This window comes from Gorilla gorilla, chromosome 20 (genome assembly GCF_029281585.2).
Source record: "Gorilla gorilla gorilla isolate KB3781 chromosome 20, NHGRI_mGorGor1-v2.1_pri, whole genome shotgun sequence".
Taxonomy (NCBI): domain Eukaryota; kingdom Metazoa; phylum Chordata; class Mammalia; order Primates; family Hominidae; genus Gorilla; species Gorilla gorilla.
In genome coordinates, this window is record NC_073244.2 from 50,476,365 (window position 1) to 50,495,832 (window position 19,468).

General features: G+C 59.0%; 1 protein-coding gene across 5 annotated transcripts in view; it reads left to right on the forward strand.

Annotated features, from left to right (window-relative positions):
* The window catches only part of ACTN4 (actinin alpha 4), an 83,106-nt gene extending 63,702 nt beyond the window's left edge, over positions 1 to 19,404 (forward strand). The window contains exons 8-21 of one of the 5 annotated variants that reach the window (XM_019015483.4): positions 212 to 297; positions 3,409 to 3,501; positions 6,025 to 6,255; positions 6,867 to 7,014; positions 10,486 to 10,636; positions 12,566 to 12,674; positions 12,889 to 13,029; positions 13,109 to 13,291; positions 13,383 to 13,517; positions 14,676 to 14,855; positions 15,865 to 16,011; positions 16,852 to 16,932; positions 17,886 to 18,044; positions 18,164 to 19,404. In XM_019015483.4, coding sequence (XP_018871028.1) covers positions 212 to 297; positions 3,409 to 3,501; positions 6,025 to 6,255; positions 6,867 to 7,014; positions 10,486 to 10,636; positions 12,566 to 12,674; positions 12,889 to 13,029; positions 13,109 to 13,291; positions 13,383 to 13,517; positions 14,676 to 14,855; positions 15,865 to 16,011; positions 16,852 to 16,932; positions 17,886 to 18,044; positions 18,164 to 18,322 — 2,003 coding nt within the window. In that variant the 3' untranslated portion in view covers positions 18,323 to 19,404. Of the gene's footprint in view, positions 1 to 211; positions 298 to 3,408; positions 3,502 to 6,024; positions 6,256 to 6,866; positions 7,015 to 10,485; positions 10,637 to 12,565; positions 12,675 to 12,888; positions 13,030 to 13,108; positions 13,292 to 13,382; positions 13,518 to 14,675; positions 14,856 to 15,864; positions 16,012 to 16,851; positions 16,933 to 17,221; positions 17,288 to 17,885; positions 18,045 to 18,163 lie in introns of all 5 variants that reach the window. The other 4 variants (XM_019015486.4, XM_019015485.4, XM_019015482.4 and 1 more) reach the window with 4 other exon arrangements.
* Positions 19,405 to 19,468: the final 64 nt, after the last annotated feature.

Sequence of the window (19,468 nt, forward strand, 5' to 3'; positions counted from 1 at the left end):
TCTGTCTCCAGCCCAGGCCAGTTAGAAAAGGAATGCACCCCATTCGGACTCCACAAAACCCCGCAAGGCATGTCCACGCAAGCCTGGGGCTGGCTTCCAGTCCAGAGCAAGCGCTCTTCCTCCCGCATGAGCCTCAGGCCGGCCCGGCCGCCCTCCCTGCGTCTTTCACTCTCTCCTGCCTCTCTCTCTCTTTCTCTCTCTCTCTGTGCAGATATTGTGGGCACTCTGAGGCCAGATGAGAAGGCCATCATGACTTACGTGTCCTGCTTCTACCACGCTTTCTCGGGGGCTCAGAAGGTGAGCTGGGCCGGGCACACCTCGCTGCTGGGGCTGCAGACCTGCCTTCACCACCGCCCTTGCGTCACCGCTGGCCATCTGTGGTTGGAGCCCTGGCCAGGCTGCGGGCCGCCACACCACACAGACTGACCCTGCCGGCCTCTGACTCGGAAGGGTCCCCTGGGGCAGGTTTCCCGCCTGGCCGGTGCTGGGCCTGTGCTGAGGAGTCATAGACCTCTGTTTGAACACAGCCCACCCTGGGAGGTGGGTGGTGGCATCCCAGGCTCTCAGGCAGGGAAACTGAAGCCCTGCGTTACAGTCAATGGCAGAGCTGGGATTTGACTGCCCGGCGTTCCCACTCGCCCTGTCCATCATCTGCACCAGGGCTGCCTGCCTGCCCCTGCCAAGCCCTTTGTGGGGAGCACCGGGCTTTACCCCAGTTTTGCAGCTCCTTCCTGCCAGGAAAGGCTCAGCATGTGCAGCCCAACCTGCACTCACGATCCCGGCCCTCCAGAGGCCAGGCAGAGCCCACAGAGCATGTGTGGCAGTGGCCGCCCTCCTGGGCCCAGCTGATATCATGCTGCCTCACAGCTCCTGCCGGGCCCTCAGCGTTCACGCAGAGGCCCAAGCACTGCTCCCCCCGCTTGCCTTGTGGTCTCTGAAGTATCTCAGGCAGCATTCCCGATGCCTGCTTTGAAGTGTCAGCAGTTGGCACAGGTTCAGAGGAGGAGGCAGAATCGATTCTTGTTTACTGAGCATGTACTACACGCTAGGCACCCTCCAAGGCCTTCACATGCACAGGCTTCCAGAGGGTCCCTGTGCACACCCCCAGGAGGGCTAGGCGCAGTTAGCCCCATTTGAGAGAGGAGGAATTGAAGTTTAGGGAAATAGCTGTTCCTAAAACTAGAGGGCGGGGGCCGTACCTTCTGTGGACCCCCTGCTTTGAGCCTCCCAACTAGCAGGTGCATTACCTACCATCAGTCTGGCCTGGCCCCACTCTGCCACCTCTTGGTACTGTGACCTTGGGTGGGTCACTTGACCTCAGCTTCCCCACCTGTGAAATGGGCATCGCTGTAGTTCGGTCTCACAGGATTGTTCTGGGCGTGAAACGAGCTCTTGCAGGCAAAGGGCTTAGCACAGTGCCTGGCACGGCAGCTGCCATTTAGGCAGCTGCCAGGGAGCCACAGTGGTGGGGAGTGTGGTTCTTCCCAGCCTCGGGCCAGAAAGGCCTCTTCACCTCCTCAGCATGCGACTGGAGCTTGTGTTTGGAGTGTTCTGCTAGAGGGCACGGGCCAGGAGGGTGGAGGGAGGACCCCTGACCCACACTCCCGCGGGAGGGTGGGCAGGGACCAGCAGCAATGGACGATTCGTCACCACAGACCCCAACTAACAGCATGTTTGCCGTTGGACTCACCCCTACGGGCCCCGAACCAGCCCCCTGCCCACCACATGGCCTCACCAGATTGCTTTTCTTTCTACCCACACTGCTCCCCTGTGCTTAGGGCTGAACTCCAGTCTGGAGGCTCTGAGGGATTTTGGGGGAGCAGGGACTGGCAGGCAAGCCCGGGACAGTATGGGTGGGTGCTGAGGCGCTGGGCCTGGAGGCTTGTCACTGGCCCCTCTCTGAGGGGGTAGTGGAGGCCCGGCTGCAGGGTGCTGGCCGGTCAGAAAGGAAAGTGCTGGGTCCCTGTGTGCTCCTCAGGACAGCCCCGTGGTGCTGCTCCTGCTGCCTTGTTTCCCCAGAGACCCAGTCCAAGCTCTTGCAAGAGTGCTCTCTGGGGTTCATGTTTTATAAACGCAGAGTGAACCCCAGGTCTAGCGCCAGTGTGCCCATTCTGTCCTGAGATCATTTATTTCTAGTCACCGAAGCGTTCCCGCCTCGTTCCTTTATTCACTCACTCATTCAGCAACCCTGAGCACCGCCAGTGCACCGAGCCCCAAGCTGGATGCGGGAACTCAGCGGTGAAACATGATTCTCTTGCCTTGCGGCAGCCCCGTGCTCACAGAGAGGACTTGAGTTTCGGGTGCCAGTTGTCTCTGCCAAGTTAGGAGTCAGGGACTGACCTCTGTGACCCCCACAAGCTGCAGCGCTGGCTGTGTTTTCCACACTGGTCTGGGGCCCATGTTCATTGGCTGAGGAACCTCCTGGACCTCATCTCTGAGGAGCACCGCCTGGGGCCCTGGGTGTGTGTCCCGCAGCATGGCGCGGGGTGTGCACGTGCGTGTGTGCGCTCACACGAGCACCGGCTGCCGCCTCCCCGCCTGTCTCCAGGTGCTATGTGTGGAGGGGAGAGGCTGGGCGTCGCTGCCTGCAGCACTGGCTCTGAGCCATTGGCCAAGCCTCTCCATTTTCCTTCCCCGTCACTCTGTAGACCCTCCTCACTCTTTCTGTTCCTGTTCTGTTGCCGTTTCAACTCCTCCTCTTGGACCCTTTCTGTGCTTCCTGAAAGGTACCTGGTCTCTCTCTCCCCGTGTGCACCCCCTGCCTCCTCTACACTGTTCACTGCCCCCTAGCAGGACAGGGCAGGACGCTCTCCTGTAGTTCAGGCCCAGGGATTATGTCCACCACTCTCACCCTCCAAAGCCCCAGCACTTTTCTGCCCCACGGATGGTGACTTCTGCCCTCTGGAGCTCCTATTAACATTGCCTCCAAGGCAGGAGAGTGGACAGGCCTGAGTGTGCTCCTGTGCACGGACCACTAGGCTCCTCCGGGACCTGGGCGCCCCTGCTCTGTTGCCCCCAGCTCTCTAGCTCTCGGCTTCCCATCCTTTCACCTTCCCACCGGGAGAGACTCCTCCGAAGTCTTAGGTCCAAAGCAGCCGACCCGTCCAGCCTCACCCTCCTCTGTGTGGGGCACTAGAGGGTTTGCGAGCAGCAGTGGGAGGGCTCCCCAACCCTCCTCGGTGCCTCCAGGGTCTGGGCTTTCTGGACCCAGGGGCATTTTGTAGTCAGCAGTGAGGATGCCAACAAGGCCTATTGGGACAGGGCACCATCTCACTGGAGCTGTGCTTCCTTTCCTTCCCCTCTGTGAGGAGTTCCGTGGGCCATGGACCAGCTGCTTTCAAGGGACGTGCCCGTCAGGAGGGAGGGTGGCCAGCCCCCAGGCAGCCCTGACTGTGTGCTCCCCTCCAGGCTGAAACTGCCGCCAACCGGATCTGTAAGGTGCTGGCTGTCAACCAAGAGAACGAGCACCTGATGGAGGACTACGAGAAGCTGGCCAGCGATGTGAGTTTTCCCCCAGTGAAAGTCAGGGCCACCTCGTTATCCTCAGCCAGAGGTCACTGTGACTCTTGCAGGGGGAAAGCAGGTGTGGCAGCGAGATGACCTAGAAAAGGCTGCGTGGTCACAGACCATGGCATTTAGCCAGCTAGTGTGTACATGACCTCTCCGTTTGCTTCCACAAGGCTAAGGGTCAGACCGGCAGCCACCTTGCCAGCCAGCCCCTGGGCTCCCGAGCTTGGGTTCCTACAGAGATGCTCAGGGACAGTGTTTCCTGGGCACCTCAGTGCTTTAGAATCACCTGGGGAGCTTTGTGAAAGCCCCTGTTCCCGTGCCCTGGCCCTGGAGAGAGTGATTCAGAAGGATGGAGAGGGGCCTGGGAACCAATAGGATAGCAGGCCCTGTGCAGGTACTTAACGAGCAGCCCAGCAAGACGGGAACTCGGATTATCCTCCTTTCCAAGTGAGGAAACTGAGGCCCAGAGAGGGTCAGGCACGTGCCTGCTGTTACGTGACTAGTGGGACAGAGAGCTGGGCTTCACCCAGGCAGCCCTGCTCTAGAGTCCAAACCCAATGCTTCAGCTGGAAATAAGGGTGGTTAGTACAACTCTTCTGGAGGCTCTTCATTTTTGAAATCTCCATATTTAAAAAATAAACGTAGGCTGGGCACAGTGGCTCACACCTGTAATCGCAGCATTTTGGGAGGCCAAGGCAGGCCGATCACTTGAGGTCTGGAGTTCAAAACCAGCCTGGCCAACATGGTGAAACCTCGTCTCTACTGAAAATACAAAAATTAGCTGGGTGTTGTGGCACACACCTGTAGTCCCAGCTACTCGGGAGGCTGAGGCAGGAGGATTGCTTGAGCCTGGGAGGCAGAGGTTGCAGTGAGCCAAGATTGCGCCACTGTACTCTAGCCTAGCGACAGAGCAAGACTCCATTAAAATAAAAATAAAATAAAATAAAATTTCCCAAAGAGCAGTGGTTTGACTGCTCATCTAGAACCAGTGGTACCCAGATTTTGCAATCTCATAGACCAGGAAAATTTGAAAAACTATTGGATGTCCAACCTAAGAGGGCCAGCTTTTTATTTTGCCAAGTTACGGATGTTTTAAAAAGAAATACTACCATCTGTTACCACCAGCACTTCTAACACCAAGATAAGGTAAAAAGGTTATTCTTAGAACCCCAGCCATTGCCAAGAAAGGGCAGCTGGCAGCACGCCTCACAATGTATCCACACAGGGGTATTTCTGTCTTTGAATTTCTCACTTTGCTAGAAGTTGGCATTTGGGAACCACTTCTCCAGCTTGTCCGTGCTGGCAGATAACTGATTTTGTACTTCTAGAATTGTTTTATTATTTTTTTGAGATGGAGTTTCACTCTTGTCACCCAGGCTGGAGTGCAATGGCACGACCTTGGCTCACTGCAACCTCTGCCTCCCAGGTTCAAGCAATTCTCCTGCCTCAGCCTCCCAAGTAGCTGGGATTACAGGCGCGCACCACCACGCCCAGCTAATTTTTGTATTTTTTTTTAGTAGAGATGGGGTTTCACCATGTTGGTCAGGCTGATCTTGAACTCCTGACCTCAGGTGATCCACTCACCTCAGACTCCCAAAGTGCTGGGATTACAGGTGTGAACCAGCGTGCCTGGCCTAGAATTGTTTTAGAATGTCCAATTGTTTGTTACCCTTCCTCACTCCATTAAAGATCTGAGTAGTTCCTAAAAGAATGTTTGTTTCTTTTTCAATTTTATTTTCTAATTTATGTCCCAGGCCCAGTGCACATACTGGCCTAGCCAGACTGAGCCAGGTGGGCTTGTCGGCCTTGCCCTTGAGGCACTTAGTGAGCCCAGAAGCAGTCAGGCTCTCAGCATGGAGCTCAGTGAAGACAGTGGCAGTGGGGCATGTGACAGCATGGAAGGGGACCTTTTTGGCAGGGGCATGGGAGTGGAGGTTTCCCCTCTTAGACCTAAGGGAAAAGACTAAGAGCAAAGGCATGGGCCAGGCATGGTGGCTCACCCCTCTCATCCCACCACTTTGGGAGGCTAAAGTGGGATTGCTTGAAGTTCAGGAGCTCAAGACCAGCCTGGGCAGTATACTGAGACCCCCTTCTCTATAAAAACTTAAAATAAAAATCAGCCAGGCTCGGAGGTAGGCACCTATAGTCCCAACTACTTGGGAGACTGAGGTGGAAGGATGGCTTCAGCCCGGGAGGTTGCTATGATCGTGCCACTTCACTCCAGCCTGGATGACAAAGCGTGAACCTGTCTTTAAAAAGAAAAGCACAGGCAGGAACAGGAAGTAACAAGAGAACAGTACAGTGATGCAGGGACAGGGAGGGGGCCCACGCTCCCGGAGTTCCGGGTTGGGGGTTCTAGCAGGAATCGTGGAGAAGTTGGGCTGGGGAGCAGGGGTAACCCCCTAAGGTGGGGCCCTCAAAGATCCAGATCCCATGTGCCCATAAGCTGGGGGGCAGCCCATCAGCACTCTGAGGGTCCCCAACAAAGGCCACCCTGGCTTCTGTGGCCCACAGCTCCTGGAGTGGATCCGGCGCACCATCCCCTGGCTGGAGGACCGTGTGCCCCAAAAGACTATCCAGGAGATGCAGCAGAAGCTGGAGGACTTCCGCGACTACCGGCGTGTGCACAAGCCGCCCAAGGTGCAGGAGAAGTGCCAGCTGGAGATCAACTTCAACACGCTGCAGACCAAGCTGCGCCTCAGCAACCGGCCTGCCTTCATGCCCTCCGAGGGCAAGATGGTCTCGGTGAGCACCAGGATTCACATGGGAGCAGCTGTGAGGGGCAGAGGCAGCCCTAGAACTGCCTGTGGGCAGTTTGGCCAGCGTAATCTTTCCTAAGTTGTTGATGTCCTGTGGGACATGGCATGGCCTTTCGGATGCAGGGGTCGGGGAGGGGTGCACTTCACTCGGCACTGCGCTCCCCTTTGGCCCTCACTCACTGTATTTTACACCCAGTGTTTTATACGCACCCCAAATCCTTGCCACGGGTTGTGTGGGTGTGGAGTGGTGTGAATTTGGAGCCGCGGTCTGCCATGATGGCATGACCGCCATGTGCTTGAGGCCCTTCATCAGCCGAGGGGCAGTGCGCCCTGGACGGTTACCACCTCCCCATCTATGGTATTCATCCATTCATTCATGCACTCACCCATTCACGCATTCATTTTGTTAATCCAGAATTGATTGTACCTGCTGAGTGCTGGGGGGCCCTGTGTAGGCATCCAGGTATAATAGCAAAGCATGACACAGACATGACCCCATCCAAGTTCTGCCACCTTCCCATCAGCATCCCTTGGAGACATCCCCCTGGGTGCCTCCACTTCCTTGTGATAGCCCTGCCTGCTCCTGCCCTGCCCCAGGACATCAACAATGGCTGGCAGCACTTGGAGCAGGCTGAGAAGGGCTACGAGGAGTGGCTGCTGAATGAGATCCGCAGGCTGGAGCGGCTCGACCACCTGGCAGAGAAGTTCCGGCAGAAGGCCTCCATCCACGAGGCCTGGACTGACGGTACGGCCCAGCTCTGCCCCACTCTGCCCAGCCCCGCCCCACTCTGCCCAGCCCCGCTCCCGCGCTCCCCTCCTGTCTCTCAGGCATGCATGGGTGTACACACACAGCCCCCTGCCACGTTGGGTCTGTTTCTCAGGTGCCCTTTCTTGCTGCTTGGGAGCATGTGTGTGTGTCAGAAATGCTGCTTTAGAGCCAGGTTCAGTGGCTCACACCTGCAATCCCAGCACTTTGGCAGGCCAAGGCAGGAGGATCACTTGAGCCCAGGAGTTTGAGACCAGCCTGGGCAACATAGCGAGACCCTGCCTATACAAAAAAATTTTAGAATAATAAAATTAGCCAGGCATAGTGGTGCACACCTGTGGTCCCAGCTACTTTGGAGGCTGAGGTGGGAGGATCGATTGAGCCAGGGAGGTCAAGGCTGCAGTGAGCCGTGATTGTACCACTGCACTCCAGCCTGGGTGACAGAGCAAGACCCTGTCTCAAAAAAAAGGAAAGAAATGCTGCTTTGGATTCCTTTAGCCCCAGAAAGCAGGGACCATTCAGGGGCCAGGTCCTCTTTGTTGCCCAGTCTGCCCTCGTCTCAGAGGTGGGCCCCTGTCAGTCATCCAGGAACACAGCCAAGCACCCTCCAGCACTTCAGGGAAGTGACCTTACACCCGTCTGTTTGTCCCTTCTGCGTCCCCTCTGTGTGTCTTCCCCATCCAGGGCGAGTGTATGGGGCAGGCCTCTTCCATCCCCCGCACCCTGTGTTCAGAGTCAGCTTCCCTCTCCCACACCTCTGTGAGCGTGGACGGCAGGCTGGGGAGCCCGTGTTCACTGGCACGTCCCTCAGGCTAGAGGAGGGCCTGCCTCCTGAGCCTGCTGCCGGACCACAGACAGTGCTCACCCACTGCCTTCGGCCCACCCTTCAGTATGGCCCACCTGCGAGCTCCTCCCACCTCCCATCCCTTCCCAGAGCCTCCTTCCCGGGCCTGGCTCCCCCTGCAGGAGCGCTGCTGTGCTTTCTGTTCTCGGCAGCCCTGCAGCTGCCTGGCCGTTGGCTCCAGATGTGGGATTTCATCACGTCCCTGGCCCTCCTTTGGGTCATGCCAAGGTTGAGATTCCAGATCCCAGGGGTCTGGAAGCCTTCAGAAAGCTGCCAGTGCCTGGGAGAGCCACAAGAGCCACCCATAGGACTCCTCTCCCAGTCTGGCCACCACCTTCCCAACACTGTCTCCCTGGCCCTCCGGCCGCCACTCCGCCCAGCTGAGCCCTTCCTTGCATTCCTGAGTGCAGTTTCTCACCCCTCCCCACCCTGGCCCGCATGCGAGTGTGCAGCTCCACACGGCCTGCAGCCCTGGCCACGGCCCAGCTTGTGCCCTCCTCACATGAGCTCAGCTCGCCATTCCCGCGGCAGCTGCCAGCCTCAGAGCAGCCCAGCCCCTTTGCTGCCAGGAAAGAGTGCGAGTGAGAGAGTGGATAGTGAGGGAGGAAGGGCCTAGCCAGGCCGGGTGCCGCACTTCCCTCTTGCCTGGCAGAAAGGCACCCATGTGAGGAGAGCGTGTTAGCACTGATGCCATCTTGTGTGGCTGGTGGCCTCTATCCATTCCCGGATTCACTCATTCATTCAACAGACAGCTCAGGTGGCTCCAGCCGTCCTTATCCATGGAGGCCTGGGCGTCGCCCTGTGGCTGAACCTTCTGGGGGTCTTTCTGCCCACCCATCAGCTCTTCAGTCCCTCTACAGGGCTCCGTGAGGCCCTGCAGATGGTTTCCTGAGGCCAAGGGGCTGGGTGTGGTGGCCCCACTGGCATTCCTCCCCTGGGAAGGGCTCTGGGGCAGCCTTTACCTGAGGTGTTTAGAAGCCAGCTCAGTCTCCGGCCAGGGCCCAACTGGTTCAGCGGCCTCCACACGTCCCTGCCCCACCCCTGCCTGACTGGGCATCCACGCAGGTCTGCCCATGGCGTCTGCCAGAGCCCCCAGGCAGGCTGGCCTACTAATTCCCAAGACTCAGAGCCTCTGTCCTCTCAAGTAGCAGTTATGTGAAACAGGACAGGCAGGCCCTCCACACCCCAGGGTCTGGTCGTAGCGGCCTCCTCCGCCCTGGGGTGGGTGGGCCACCTTCACACCCCTCACCATCCCCCACAGCCCGCAGCGGGAGGGTCGTCGTGGATGCTTCTCTGAGGGACTTGATTTCCTGGGAATACGACCAGCCCCGAACGACCCCTTGTCCCCACTCCGGTTGTCCCTTGGCCTGGATCCCAGATAGCTGTGGCGATGGTCCGCTGCTCACATCCTCTCGGTGCACCCTTGCCAGGACTCTGTGGAGGCAGAGGGAGATGTCACCTGCTGTTTCTGGTTCCCGCCCCTGGGAGAAAGCAGTTGGAGAAGGGAATTGCAAGGCCGCCTTGTGGCTGAGCCTCCTGCCCCAGGGCTGCGCAGCAGGGCCGGTGGAGCCAGAGTCTCCCAGGCCTCCCACTTCTTGGCCATCAGTGCCAGAGCCGATCCTGTGGGGAGTCTGGTAGGTGCCTGACAGTTGAGACTGGGAGAGGCTGAGGTGAGGCTGGTACTGGCTCTATGCCTGCTGTGCTTGAACACCACCTCACTGAAACTTGAGAATAGTTCCATGCCACACAGGTACTGGGGCTGGCCCCATTTTACAGTTGAAGGCACAGGCCCAGAGAGGCCTCGGTGGCTGCACTGGGCGGGCAGCTGTCAGGTGCTGGGACAGAGCTGAGGGGATCTCCGCTACCACTTGGGGGAAGCCCAAGGTGGTGTGCCTGAGGCAGGGCCCCTGTAGGAGCTGGGGTGCAGCCACCTTCCCAGGCTGGCATTTTCCCTGCGGTTCCCTAAAGACCTTCACTTGCTTGCAGGGCTTCCTTGAGCTTTGGTTCTGGGATGTGTAATTAGCCAGGATCCGGGACTAATAACAGCTTTCCTCCTTTCCTTCAAAGGGCTTGATGGTGGGCCCACCCCAATGCACACAGGACACTTTAGGACAGCGTGGGGCACTTAGACGTGGAGAGGACCACCACCTGTGCGGGTGCAGGGTCAGGGTCCTAGAAGAAGCTGGCTCTGATGCTTCCCCTTCCCCAAGCCTGCTGGGACATGGGCTTTGACCCCGGGTGCTTCTCCGGATCAAAGCCCTCCAGAAACAGGTGCTACCTTTTCAAGCCGTGCTACCACGGCTCGATTTGTATGGTTTCCTACTAACAAAAGTTGCTAAGTTTAGGACACACGGGTTGAGATGGAATCTGTCTCTCAGGCTCAGCAACCCTGAAGTGTCCATCCAGGTCCATCCAGGTTACAGTTAGGCTTAGAGATCCCTGGAGGGTACGGAAGAAGGTTCTGGAAGTTTCCATGCCACCGTCATTGGTGTGGAAGGATGTGGGGTCCACAGTCTCTCTTTCCCTCCCTCTGCTTGGACAGCCCCTCCAGACTCCTGTCCCACAGCTGCCGTGCTGTGGTCTAAGCGTCTCTCTGCTCCCACCAGGGAAGGAAGCCATGCTGAAGCACCGGGACTACGAGACGGCCACACTATCGGACATCAAAGCCCTCATTCGCAAGCACGAGGCCTTCGAGAGCGACCTGGCTGCGCACCAGGACCGCGTGGAGCAGATCGCCGCCATTGCCCAGGAGCTCAAGTACGTGCGGGCTCAGGACACTATCATCACCTGGCTCTCACCACAGCCTGCCCAGACTGGTGGCGGCAGCACGCCGAGGCCCAGCCTGCCTCAAGGCCTGGAATAGGGTCCCCAATGCCCCAACTGCACCTCCTTCCAGAAGCCAGGGAAGGGCCTTATGGGATGAGGCCTTTTGCCCATCCTGTCTCAGCCCCAGATGGGACACCTGAAGGATTTGGATTCTCTAGCAGGAGGGAGGTGTCTGGCCCCTTGTCTTGATTCTTCAGGCTTTAGGGGTCCCTGGGGGTGTCACCTCTCCTGGCCACCCCAAGTAGGCCCTGGTCCCCTGATGGGATGGGCCCCAGCCCCCGTTGCTCCCAGCCATAGGTCCCTGCGGGAACCAGGCTGCACAGTGAGCCTATTGTTCTGCTCGGCCCCTTCCCTTTCTTGCTCAGAATACACTTATTGTAAGAGCTTCCAGGCAGCCGGGCTCCTTCCCCTCCCCACCCAGTCAGATAAACTTGTGTACACAATTAGTACGCTGAGGGTCGCGCTGGTGAATGGGGCCTTATTCCACCAGTGCGGCGGCCAGCAGCAGGGCGGGCCCAGGCAGCAGGAGGCCCAGGCCATTACTTCATGGAAAATCCACAGGCCCTCGAGGGGCAGCAGGGCTCCCAAAATAGCCGTCTGCTCAAAAATAGGATCCTTTGGCTATAACTGCTCTTTCCACCGACACCCCCACCCCACCACAGTCACCCCCAAAGGTCTGCTTATTCCTATGAGTCCAAGGCCCGTTTATTCCTGTGAATCCAAGGCCCAGCCCTGATGCCCAGTGGAGCCCCATGCTGGGCAGAGCTGGTTTCCTCCCCGACTCACTACCCCCCACTGTCCGGGTGCTTTGAGGGTTCCCCATTGGCTCAGCCAGAGGCAAGAGTCCCGTGGGGCCGTCACAGCATTTGGCACAGTTGGGGCACTCCAGGGGTCCTGCCACCACCACATCCAGGCCAAGGAGAGCAAGGTCACAGATGCAGCACCCTCGGGGGTGTGGGGGTGTGGGGGTGGGACACAGGCAGCTTCCCCAGTGACGGAGGAGCCCCTGGAAGCTGGTAGGAAACAGACTTGAAATAAACCCTAGGCTTGCCCCCTTCTCAGGCCCTGGGCAAAGCTATGTGAAACCCATTACTCTGCTCAGGAACAGGCGGTCCCCGCAGCAGCTTTCTGGACCCTGAAGGAACGGAAGGGACGGCTGTCCAGGTCCTGTCTGTTCTGCTGAGGGGGAATTACAGAGGCCTGTGTACCGTCCAGGATGAGCCGGATGGGCAGCCCTGCTGAGCACTGATTAATGGCGACAGCAAAAACTCACTGAGCTCTCAGGGCTTTATGTGTACCAGCTCATTTAATCCCCACAGCAACCGTGTAACTGAGGGAACCGAGGCACAGAGAGGCCAAGAGGTTTGCCCAGGGTCACACAGCAAGGGAGTGGTTGAGATGGGAATGGAGCCCAGACCCCCAGCCCTACTGTGGAGCACAGCCTCAGCCCCTGTCCGCTGTCTGTGGCTGGCTCGCCTGGTCCCCGTGTCCTGTTCCTCCCCAGAGTCGTTCCCTGCCCCCTACCCCTCCTCAGGCCCCAAGGCCTGGTTGAAGGGCCACACTCTTAGCTGATAGTGGCAGAATGAGTCAGGGATGGGTGAGCAGGAGGAAGCCGCTTCCCTTCTCACCCCTGGTTATCACCTGTTAACCACCTCTGTTATCACCCCTTCCCTTCTACCCTGGGGGTCCCACGGGCCAGAACCAAGCTGTGATTTGATTGACCGATTAGTGATTGGTTGTTGATATCCTGGAATGTTGACTGCCCCAACACCCCGGCCTGGGAACCTTGTGGGTAGATGGGTCCAATCCATCTAGCCACTTGCCCTTGCTGGGTCTCATTGCTCTCTGCCCGGCCCACAGCGAGCTGGATTACTACGACTCCCACAATGTCAACACCCGGTGCCAGAAGATCTGTGACCAGTGGGACGCCCTCGGCTCTCTGACACATAGTCGCAGGGAAGCCCTGGAGGTGAGGAGGGGGTGACATCACCCACGGAGCTCTGTGCCCCTGCTGCCCCGGGGCTGGTGGTGTGGATAGTGTCCAGACCTGTGAGCTCCCCCCACCTCCCACGGAGAGGATGTTCTCTGACTCCTCAGGGCCCTCCGGGCCCCTCCCCACCCCTCCTGCTCCCATACTGACCTGCCTTCCCTCTGTCCCTGCCCCCTTCCCTCCCACACACTAGAAAACAGAGAAGCAGCTGGAGGCCATCGACCAGCTGCACCTGGAATACGCCAAGCGCGCGGCCCCCTTCAACAACTGGATGGAGAGCGCCATGGAGGACCTCCAGGACATGTTCATCGTCCATACCATCGAGGAGATTGAGGTCCGCGCCCCCCGGCCCCCCATCTTCCCAAGAGCCTCTGTGGGGCTGGGCCGCCCCCTCACTCCAGCTTCTCCCCCAGGGCCTGATCTCAGCCCACGACCAGTTCAAGTCCACCCTGCCTGACGCCGACAGGGAGCGCGAGGCCATCCTGGCCATCCACAAGGAGGCCCAGAGGATCGCTGAGAGCAACCACATCAAGCTGTCGGGCAGCAACCCCTACACCACCGTCACCCCGCAGATCATCAACTCCAAGTGGGAGAAGGTGGGTCGGGGCCATCGGTAGGGGCTGGGGCAGGACGGCGGGGCTGGGGGCCACCTCCCTGACCGCTCCCACACCGCGTCTCCTCTGCCAGGTGCAGCAGCTGGTGCCAAAACGGGACCATGCCCTCCTGGAGGAGCAGAGCAAGCAGCAGTCCAACGAGCACCTGCGCCGCCAGTTTGCCAGCCAGGCCAACGTTGTGGGGCCCTGGATCCAGACCAAGATGGAGGTGAGGCGCGGCTGAGCCCCACAGAGCTGAGAAGGTTCCAAGAGAGCTCCCGTAGTGAGGGGGTCCCCGGCCAGCCCAGGGCCTGCAGACTGAGGCGCCTGGCAGAGCAGGTCCCAATTCTCACCACCCAGGGGCCGTGATCACCCTGCGGGGTTAGGAGAGTCCACAGAGCTTGCGCCTGGAATCCCGGCACCTGGGGAGGCTGAGGCGGGCGGATCGCTTGAGCCCAGGAGTTCGAGACCAGCCTGGGCAACATAGTGAGACCCCAACTCTACAAAAAATACAAAAATTAGCTGGGCATGATGGTGCGCAGCCCAAGGAGGTCGAGGCTGCTGTGAGCTACGATCATGCCACTGCACTTCAGCCTGACAGCGAGACCCTGTGGTCTCCAGTGGGCTACCTATGGGAGGTGGGTTTGATCCCTGAATGCCCTGGTCTGATGATTGTGAGACTCAGGCACTATTGAACTTCTGATCCTGTCCTCCCAGCTCTAAAATGGGGATGAAAACAGTTACCTTATTACTTCAACGAATGCTTTTTGCACCAACTAACCAGCCACATGAGTGCTGTCATTCTTACAGCAGTTCTGACCACCACTCACTGAGCACTCACTACATACCAGGCAACCAGGCTGGCAGCAGGCAACCTCGTTTAAACCCAGCAAGCCTGAGAGGGGGTCCGGGTGCCAGGCAGGTCAGCCCTGAGGTTCATGCCAGCCACGCAGCATGTGGACTTGTGGGTGCCAAGACATGGAGTGCCCGAGGTCAGGAGCTGCAGCCAGGCCAGGGTTCAGATCCCAACTCTGCCTCTAACAGCACTGAGCTGTCCTCCGTGAGCCTCGGTTTCTACCTCTGCAGTCAGGGCCTGCCACAGCCCTGGCTTCACAGAGAGGTCAAGGGTAAAATGAAGTTGGGCACGGGGAGCGCTTGGCAGAGAAAACCTCCCTGTCATTGTCATAGCTGCTTTAACATGAGAGGGCAGGACCAGAGGGGACAGTCGTGAGCAGTGGGCCTTCCCTCCCAGGGACCTATGGGCCAAGGCCCCAGGCCAGAGGGGCCCCGGGGAAGATGCAGGCCAGCAGCGCGAGTGGGCTCCTCCAGGTGGTCAGTGGGGGCAGGCCCACCAGCCTCACCCCACCGCCTGCACCCACCCCTGTAGGAGATCGGGCGCATCTCCATTGAGATGAACGGGACCCTGGAGGACCAGCTGAGCCACCTGAAGCAGTATGAACGCAGCATCGTGGACTACAAGCCCAACCTGGACCTGCTGGAGCAGCAGCACCAGCTCATCCAGGAGGCCCTCATCTTCGACAACAAGCACACCAACTATACCATGGAGGTGCGCAGCTGCCCCGCCCGCTGGCCTTTCCACCAGCATGGCCGGCTTCCTCACTGGAAATGGTTCGGGCCAGTGAGAAGATAGCTGTCTGCTGTCTGTTGTTTTTCACTCTGTTTAAAAATTATTGAAGAGACCAGCACTTTGGGAGGCCAAGTGGGAGGATGGCTTGAGCCCAGGAGTTCAAGACCAGCCTGGGCAACATAGCAAGACCCTGTCTCTACAAAAAATGAAAATATTAGCCAGGCATGGTGGTGCATGCCTATAGTCCCAGCTCCCCAGGAGGTTGAGGTGGGCAGATTGCTTGAGCCAGGGAGGCAGAGGTTGAGGTGAGCCGAGGTCATGCCATCACACTTCGGTCTGGGTGACAGAGCCAGACTCTGTCTCAAAAAAAAAAAAAAAAAGATTGAAAAGACTAGATCAAAATGTTTAGACATTTTAAAAAATTACACTTTCCCTAGCACTGCTCTCATCACCATGACAATGCCCCTCACAGGACAAGCTGGTCTAGGGGCCCACAGAGGGCACCATTTGCCCTGTGGCCTTAGCAGTATCAGCCTTGCTCGGGGCCAGAGCCAGCCAGTGGGTGCCGGGGACATTACAAGCTGGTCGCAGTCATATTGGTAGCTTGAGAAACCAAAAGACTGGACACTCTTGATCCAACCCATACAGGTCCACAGATGCTTCAAACCAGAGTTGGCTTTTTTGTTTTTTTCCCCTGAGAGCCAGTGGTGAGACACTGACCAGAGTTTGTCCAGTCTCCACAGGGATCCCGGCACAAGATTCATGGGTCCTTGCCCTTCTGCTGCCCCTGTAGCTGGGAAACACACTGTGGAGACAGACATTGGCAGAGGCAGCAGGGAGGCACCATGGCCCATGTCCCCCGTGAGGTGCACAGGAGAGCAGGGGCTTTCCCCAGGGTGGGAGGACAGTTCACAGTCCTCCACGTGTGAACCACGGTGAGGACAGTTCACAGCACCTGGCCCACGATCATGCCCCCGTCTTTCCGCAGCACATCCGCGTGGGCTGGGAGCAGCTGCTCACCACCATTGCCCGCACCATCAACGAGGTGGAGAACCAGATCCTCACCCGCGACGCCAAGGGCATCAGCCAGGAGCAGATGCAGGAGTTCCGGGCGTCCTTCAACCACTTCGACAAGGTGAGCAGCCTGCCACCTCCTCGGCCTCTCCCCTCCCGCCGTTGCCGTCCCAGCCCACACCTTCGTCTCTGCATCTGTTCGTCCATTCCCATCACAGTTGCTGAGCGTCGGCCGCCACTCCCAGGGCCAGCAGGGCCCTGCCACTGTCAGGGTGTAGGTGTGCGGCACCAAGACCCCAGCCCAGGCCACTTCACACGCACAGGCAGGGGGCCGGAGGTCCCAAGTCCTGCCCTCTGGGGTGGCATCCTCACCACCCCCAGGGTACATGAAGTCTCAGCACACCCAGGCTTTGCGACCCGGTCTGTGAACCTGGACACAGACACCCCGCACGGTGCTTTTAGAATTCAGATTTGGTCCAGCAGCCTCATCAGAGGGGCCCTGAGCGCCAGAGTTTGCTGCCATCCCCAGCCCACCCCTGACGGGCTGACGGGCTGAGAAGTGTGCAGCCTCAGCTCTGCACCTGGCGCCCCCAGGACAGGGTACAGTCCCCTCTGTTCCACTCCAAATCCCAAAGGCAAGGAGAACCCCCCCCCACCCTCCACCAGTCCTGGGACTTGTCCTCAGTTCTGTAGCATCCAGCTGCCACCCCTGCTGTGGGCAGAGAGGTCGGGGAGGCCTCTTCCTGCCTTTAAGCTTCCGAGGTTGGGGGCAGGATGAAAGGGGCCCGCGCCGCCCCCGACCCCACGTGTCCCTGGCCATCTCCTTGTCCACGTCGCCTCTAACTCTGTGTTTCCCTCCCCTACGTGTCCCTTCCCCCTGCCCTCTGCATGTGACCCCGATCCCTCATCCTGGTCTCCACGCCGCCCCTCCCGCACACCTGCCTTCGGATGGCCCCGGCAGGATCATGGCGGGGCGCTGGGGCCCGAGGAGTTCAAGGCCTGCCTCATCAGCCTGGGCTACGACGTGGAGAACGACCGGCAGGTACCGCACCCTGGGCCCCAGCGGACCATGGCATTAACTGCTCTCTCTCTCTCTCTCCTTCTCTCTTTCTCCCCTCGCCATCCCACCCCTGCCATCCTGTGTGCCATCTCATGGCTCTCTTGCCTCCCTGCCCACATCTCCCTGGACACCTTCCCTCTTACCTGGTCTCTTGGGGCCGCTGTCTCCCTGCTCCCCGCCACTGTCCTGTCTGCCTGCTGTGCACATGGGGCGGCCTCTCTTGCCTACTCTGGGCCCGGCCTCCTCTGCTATGCCTGCGTCCTCGGAGCAGAAGCAGACAGGCAGCATGGACTCCGATGACTTCAGGGCTCTGCTTATCTCCACAGGATACAGCCTGGTATGCAGCTCTGTCTCCCCAGCCACCCGCTCCTCCTCCTCCTCCCCCCACCTCTCCCCCTCACCGCCTCCAGAGCTTCCTTGTCCTCGGGGACACTCCTCCGCCCGAGCAGCGCAGCCGTGCCTGCCTCTTCCTCTGCTGCATCTGCCGGGGTGGGGTCCCTCCGATGACTTCCCGAGCCCCCCTTCTTCCCTAGAAGTCTCCAGAGAGAGGGGGCAGCTCTCCCACTCTCTCCCCTTTTTCTTTCTCTTTCTCTCTCTCTTTCTTCCCCATCCTCCAGCGCTAACTCGTGAGCCTGGGCTGAGGGCAGTAGACCCCAGTTCCCTGCTGTGGGAGACCACGAGAGGGGAGGGTGCAGAGAGGCCCTGCTTCCCGGCCTGGGGCACTGGGGGCTTGGAGGCCTGGGTCAGCTGGAGCAGTGGCAGGCTCTGCCCGGGGCCAAGGCTGCTGGAGCAGGCGGGGAACAGGGCGCACGCACACGTGGGTTGGGCCCTACTCTCTCAGCTGTTTCCCTGGAGACCCCACCAGTGTGGGCCTGGCTGCCCCTGCCCCACTAAATGTCGGGTGTCCCCCACCCCACCCCACCCTCTCCTTGCAGGGTGAGGCCGAGTTCAACCGCATCATGAGCCTGGTCGACCCCAACCACAGCGGCCTTGTGACCTTCCAAGCCTTCATCGACTTCATGTCGCGGGAGACCACCGACACGGACACGGCCGACCAGGTCATCGCTTCCTTCAAGGTCCTGGCAGGGGACAAGGTGAACGAGACCCCTACGAGGCGCATGGGGGCTGGCGAGAGGGGTCCCTGCAGTGGGAGGGGCTGAGGGGGCCAGTGTGTGGGTGGGGATGGCTCAGAGTCCCATCCTGCCTGCCCCAGAACTTCATCACAGCTGAGGAGCTGCGGAGAGAGCTGCCCCCCGACCAGGCCGAGTACTGCATCGCCCGCATGGCGCCATACCAGGGCCCTGACGCCGTGCCCGGCGCCCTCGACTACAAGTCCTTCTCCACGGCCTTGTATGGCGAGAGCGACCTGTGAGGCCCCGGAGAGACCCGACCCAACACCCCCCACGGCCTCCAGGAGGGGCCTGGGCAGCCCCACAGTCCCGTTCCTCCACTCTGTATCTATGCAAAGCACTCTCTGCAGTCCTCCGGGGTGGGTGGGTGGGCAGGGAGGGGCTGGGGCAGGCTCTCTCCTCTCTCTCTCTTTGTGGGTTGGCCAGGAGGTTCCCCCGACCAGGTTGGGGAGACTTGGGGCCAGCGCATCTGGTCTGGTAAATATGTATGATGTGTTGTGCTTTTTTAACCAAGGAGGGGCCAGTGGATTCCCACAGCACAACCGGTCCCTTCCATGCCCTGGGGATGCCTCACCACACCCAGGTCTCTTCCTTTGCTCCGAGGTCCCTTCAAGGCCTCCCCAATCCAGGCCAAAGCCCCATGTGCCTTGTCCAGGAACTGCCTGGGCCATGCGAGGGGCCAGCAGAGGGCGCCACCGCCACCTGACGGCTGGGGACCCACCCAGCCCCTCTCCCCTCTCTGCTCCAGACTCACTTGCCATTGCCAGGAGATGGCCCCAACGAGCACCCCGCTTTTGCAGCAGAGGAGCTGAGTTGGCAGACCGGGCCCCCCCTGAACCGCACCCCATCCCACCAGCCCCGGCCTTGCTTTGTCTGGCCTCACGTGTCTCAGATTTTCTAAGAACCAAAAAAAAAAAAAGGAAAAAAAACACAAAACAACAAAAACCAAAAAAAAAAAAAATCACAAAAACAAAAAAACTATAAAAAAGAATTAAAAACTTTCAGAGAATTACTATTTACTTTATTAACTTACGGATTTATTATATAAATATATATTCACCTAGCAACATATCTCTGCCGTCTCTCCTGCTCTCATAATGAAGACATAGCCGATTCTCTGCCCGGGCCCGCGTCGGGCGTGGGTCTCTGGGGACCCTCCAGAGGTAGAGGTGGGCTGATGGCCTGGCTGCCTGGTGGTTGATGGTTTTGCTCCCCCTACCGTTCTTTTTTGAGTTGTTTGTTTATTCTGATTTTTTTTCTCGGTTTCTGGATAAACCACCCTCTGGGGACAGGATAATAAAACATGTAATATTTTTAAGAAGGATTCCTGCAGCAGCATCTTTTTTTTTTTCTCCTGTGTCTGTCCTCCACCTTCTAGGAGAGCCAGG